General features: G+C 38.9%; 1 protein-coding gene across 1 annotated transcript; it reads right to left on the minus strand.

Moving 5' to 3' along the window:
• Positions 1-205: 205 nt before the first annotated feature.
• LOC136856696 (uncharacterized) lies at positions 206-895 on the minus strand. Its single transcript, XM_067134754.1, has one exon. The coding sequence runs from the start codon at positions 893-895 to the stop codon at positions 206-208; it is 690 nt and encodes a 229-aa protein (XP_066990855.1).
• Between the last annotated feature and the right edge of the window lie 5,126 nt (positions 896-6,021).

Here is a 6,021-nt window from a genome sequence, read left to right on the forward strand (position 1 = left end):
AACAGTTGGCCACCCTAGAGCTGCCCACATTGCTTCTTCAGAAGCAATCAAGGGTGATTTAACTGGTTATTTGGCATTTCAGTGGGGTAAAATATCCACCACATTTACCCTCCTGGTGAAACACCCTTGGTCAACAGTTGGCCGGCCAAGGGCTGCCCACACTGATTCTAGCATTGATGACTGTTCCATGTAGTCTTCCAATCAGTCATATATGGTGTAACCCATTCATCATATGGAGGTGGTTGTCCATATTCTGGAGATAGTTGTCCATATCCTGGCGGTGGTTGTCCACGCCTTGGAGGCAGTTGTCCATATCCTGGCGGTGGTTGTCCACGCCTTGGAGGCAGTTGTCCATATCCCGGCGGTGGCTGTCCCTGGGAGGCAGTTGTCTCCATCCTGGCGGTGGTTGTTCACACCTTGGAGGCAGTTGTCCATATCCTGGCAGTGGTTGTCCATATCTTGGCGGTGGTTGTCCATCCCGGCAGTGGTTGTCCATATCTTGGCGGTGGTTGTCCATATCCTGGCAGTGGTTGTCCATATCTTGGCGGTGGTTGTCCATGTCCTGGCGGTGGTTGTCCATATCCTGGCGGTGGTTGTCCACGCCTTGGAGGCAGTTGTCCATATCCTGGCGGTGGTTGTTCACGCCTTGGAGGCAGTTGTCCATATCCTGGCAGTGGTTGTCCATATCTTGGCGGTGGTTGTCCATATCCTGGCAGTGGTTGTCCATATCTTGGCGGTGGTTGTCCATATCCTGGCGGTGGTTGTCCACGCCTTGGAGGCAGTTGTCCATATCCTGGCGGTGGTTGTTCACGCCTTGGAGGCAGTTGTCCATATCCTGGCAGTGGTTGTCCATATCTTGGCGGTGGTTGTCCATATCCTGGCAGTGGTTGTCCATATTGATTACTAGGTCCTCGAGGTGGTTGTTCTTGAGGTGGTTTTGCTGGTGGGTGAGGTAGCTGTTCAGGACAAGGTTGTTGTGAAGTTGGTTTACGCTTTTTCTTTTTGAAAAGTTTGGCCACTATTGTTCTTAAGCACGTATTTTCTTGTTTTATAATCTCCATTTCCATAGCTGTGAGCATCCCTTCCATTGTTGCCATCCAGCTCTCTCCTTCCATGAAATCCCCCACCTCGCTTCCCGTCTTCTTCGGTTTGAGGACCGTAGTAGGAGCGAATAGGGACTAACTCCCTGCCTCTTCAGCTTTGTGCGCTTCTCTCCTTTTCGGCAGGAAATCCGTGGACGTGGTGATAGCTTACAGTGAACGTACAATATAAATTTAACAACACCTTTTGTCAGCAGTCCAAATGAAATACACGAGTTCAACAACTTCTTTAAAATCATTTTTCCATTTTCTGCAGAAAATTGAGCGGTGGGGATGTAACCAAACTCTGCCAGTTCATAAAGTTAACAACACCTTTTGTAAGGAGTCCACATGAGAAACACAAATTCAATAAGTGAGAAAGCATTTTTCTTTCGACTTTGGTCTGAAGTCTCACTATGCATAGTTTTCGATTCTTCCTTCCTCCGTTCCTTCAATGCGTCCCCGAAGATTCCCGAAGACTTACTGAAAGATCCAAGAATCTCTTTGAGGAATAACCAGAAGATCAAGGCGACGCGATGAAAGAAGCACGAGTGAGCTCTCGAAGTACGGATTCGGAGCCTTTTTTCCCAGGAGCGATAACGTCACCAATCCTTCCTCCTCCTTTAATGAAGAACAGGGCAAGAAAACCATGGCGGAAGACAATTAGAAGAATTTTGAAAGGAAGCGTCCTGAAGGGATGGAGAGAGAAAGGGAGAAGAGAAATCGAAAGAAATCCCTGGACCCTTAGGAAGTCTTCAGAAGGCCTTCTTCAGAATTCACCGAAGGAAGTAGCTACGCCACTGACGTTCAGTTATACCTGTGCAGTCATGCCTGCACAGTCGACCTGTGCAGGTAAAAATGAACCCACTAATGCTCAGTTTTGCCTGAATGGAGAAGCAAATCGATCCATTTACATTCTGGCGGAGTTTTTTCTTCGTTGTCTTCCTTCAAGCGGCAAAGCGCATGCGTCCTCCGAAATCCTCTTGCGAGAACTTCTGCAGCTTCGTGTTTGAATCTAAAAGTTGAGGACATTTTCTCTCGTAGACAGAGGGAACAATCTCCACCCACACTTTCGTTTCTTTTTTTTCTTTGTTCTTCTTATTATAAACGGTTTACATGTGACTTTAGATCCATTGAACGCTGGTCTCTCCAAATTCTTCTTCCGTATCTCAATCTTCCTGGATGATTCTTTGCACAGTCCTTCTGCTAGCTTGGTAGCTTCACATGGTCGGATTCGTCAACTCTTGTCACATCGGTCAAGGGCCCATTGAATGTCTTTTCTCTCGCAAAGTACAGTATTTTGGGAACGTTTTTCGTCGTGCGACTGACGCGGCAGAAGCAAGGAGAACGCGTCTTCAGCTTTTTTCCGCTTTCCGTGGCTGAAGCCACGTCTGCAGCGTACAGGGTGAGTTGAGGAATGAATTTGCATGTGCAAAATGCTGTTATATTAATAATTACACGCACACACATATATATATATATATATATATATATATATATATATATATATATATATATATATATAGTATATATATATATATATATATATATATATATATATATATATATATATATATATATATATATGTGTGTGTGTGTGTGTGTATAGTATAGTATATATATATATATATATATATATATATATATATATATATATATATATATATATATATATAAATGAATCATGAATTGAGTGTTAGCCTTTCAGACTTACTGTCCTTTACTTGCAAAGTAAGGAGGGTAAGTCGAAAGGCCCAGCACAACTCTGTCGTTTCCCTTTCCTTCGTGGCATTGCCTTTATATATATATTCATCACGTTCCACAGTTTCGTGATTCAGCTTATAATATAGCTATATATATATATATATATATATATATATATATATATATATATATATATATATATATATATATATACATACATATACTTCTGCATATGTATATAACTGTACATATATAATATATATATATATATACATACACACACACACACATATATATATATATATATATATATATGTATATATATGTATGATGTGTATATATATGTGTCTGTCTGTGTATGTGTGTGTATGTAATGCAAGTATGTATATAGACATATATTTGTATATATATACTGTATATATACACGCATACATACATATACATGTATATATATATATATATATATATATATATATATATATATATATATATATATATATATATATAGAAGAAGATATATATATATATATATATATATACTGTGTGTGTATATATATATATATATACAGTATATGTAATAATAATAATAATAATATAATAATAATACACACAATAATAATAATAATAATAATAATAATAATAATATAGGACCTCATTTAAACAAGATGCATGCTCTTAGCGGAGATATTTTCTGAAAAAGCTGCAAGCTTCCAGGACTAACAGTTTGTAACTTTTCTGAATAAACATCTCTTGCTAAACACCATCTTGTTCAAATGAGTTCGTATATATATACTGTTCAACAAATAAAGCAAGAGGTTTGGAAAACCAGCAGAGTCACAGCAACTGGAAAAGGGGTTCAGCAAAACCAGCAAAATTACCTTGATACTAATTTAACATACAAATTTACATATTTACAAATGAGTCAGGCTTGGAACAAAAAATAATCACATTACACAAATCAATGAAACAGCCACCAAGCGAGAGTCAAAGTGAAAAACATGGATGTAGCAAAATCAGTCAATGTTACTTTAAACCACCATCAAAGTGAATTACCAAACAGTAAAACAAAACATCAAAAGCAAAACAGCAGACAGCACAAACAATAAATGCACAAACAGCAATAAACAATAAAAATAAGTATTGGTATAACCAACTTCATAAATGACACACATCAAATAATTAAGCAGCATAAATAGCACCAAATCACTCGTATAAAATAAGATAACAGTATCCGAAGAAGAATTGCATTTTAACAAATCAACCTCAAGCATTACAAAAAACCACAGGCAATCTACACATGTCGAGACCCCATCAAAGGTCGAAGAGGACGAACACCCTTGAACACTGCCATACGGTCATCGAAAACCACCCCATGACGGCCAACAAGAACATCTCCGAAAAACACAGATGATCGACAGGGTCAAGGCAACAGCAAGACTGCTGTCAAACAGGAACAGCACTGCTCCGTCGATGGACAAGGTTCAGCCATCAACATCACCCTCGAACTGCAGACGGCCACAGGCAGTGAATACTTGTGGTTCCAAAATACTCGAAGCTGCTATGTTGAAGAGAACTAGACTCGCTGCTATCCCCAGCCTGACCAGAGCTAACGAAATGTAAGTGGCAGACATCACCTACCTAGAGAGAGAAAAAAAAAAAAAAAAAAAAGCACCACCGGAGAGCGATTGTTCCAAACAAAACACAAGCACTAAACCTTACTATATATATATATATATATATATATATATATATATATATATATATATATATATATATATATATATATATATATATATATATATATATATATTCATTTTTAGATTATGGCTTTCAGTATCTATAAAAACATTGACAACTTCTCACGTGGCAAAATATTAATTAGACTAACGCGTCGATCAAGGTATGTGTGTGTGTGTGTGTGTGTGTGTGTGTGTGTGTGTGTGTGTGTGTGTGTGTGTACCTGTGTCAGCTAGGGTCAGGAAAGGACAATTGTCTAGGACTTATTTTAACAACATGGTTCGATCATGAAACCTTAAGGTGAAAATTAAACACTCGGCCAATATTGACAGATACGATTATTCTAACACCAATGAAATTTCACATCACTTACAATATGGACAAACTAATTTAATAGTAACACACACAAACAACCGTAGCATATAAAAGCCTCAGGCTTAATACAAAAAATTAATAATGGGATCACGTCAAGATTAGCGAACCCACTCGCAGCAGGGTTCGCTATTCTTTACAAGAAGAATATTGCCCGGTATCTTTTACAGGGGAATAATCGGGCCTGCTGTTTTAGATACGAACACTCGGTACTCAGACATTTGATCCCCAGGTTAATTCGTGAACACGGCGAAACAGTAAATGAATCACTGTTTCGCCGTGTTTAGTACTAGCCCTCGTGTGGAATTGGAGTTCGGACCGGAAAGGGTTGGCCATTTTTACATGGGGATCATTGCTCCGCTGTTCTGACATGGAGATGTTGTCTGGGCTAATCTTGACATGATTCTAATAATGTTCTACCCACTGCAAAGAAGGTAGTCCAGAGGTGGTTAAGCTGCTAGTCACAGTACAAGAAAATCTGCTGGAAAAGCTTATTTTACTCGCAAAGTATCATTTAAGAAGGCTGAAGGACCTTAAAATCAAAACAAAACACTATTTCATGCAGGGATGAAAGGTAAGTGTAGTTTTCTATTACATCCAAGGGATTCTAAAGCATAGACTTTATTGCAGAGTCGGATAATAGTACTAAAGAAATAACGTTTCCAGTGTCGATTCTCGTAACATCAACAGCTTCAAACACAGAAATATTCAGATATATAGATCTATTTCTTCTCAAGCATTCTTTCTGAACATGGCTTCGTGGAAATGTTTTCATCTGTACCTCACTTCCTTTAAGAATTCGTGATGTTTCTCGGGCGTCCGTTTATTGCCATACTTCCCGAATCCCTTCCGCCGTGTGATCCACGCAAGCAATAATTTGGAAGAGAATCTGGAACTCAGCCCACTGAAGTTTTTCTCTGAAAGTTGTTGAATTCTTCGGGACAAGACACCATGTGGGGACGAGCTTCAGCAGCAAGGAGTTGTGACTGTTATTTGCTTCATTGCAACTCACACATTTAGAGATTATCTGTATTTCTGTCTGTCTGTCTGTAATGTTAACTAAATAAATACAAAAAGCAACGCATGTTGAATTTCAGTAGGAACAGAGAGACCAAGGGGTTGATCTAAT

The sequence above is a fragment of the Macrobrachium rosenbergii genome, chromosome 36 (assembly GCF_040412425.1).
Source record: "Macrobrachium rosenbergii isolate ZJJX-2024 chromosome 36, ASM4041242v1, whole genome shotgun sequence".
NCBI classification, from domain to species: Eukaryota; Metazoa; Arthropoda; class Malacostraca; order Decapoda; family Palaemonidae; genus Macrobrachium; species Macrobrachium rosenbergii.

Excerpts from the sequence above, each read along its gene's own strand:
- LOC136856696 (XM_067134754.1), bottom strand. The coding sequence starts at position 895 with ATGGACAACCACTGCCAGGATATGGACAACCACCGCCAAGATATGGAC.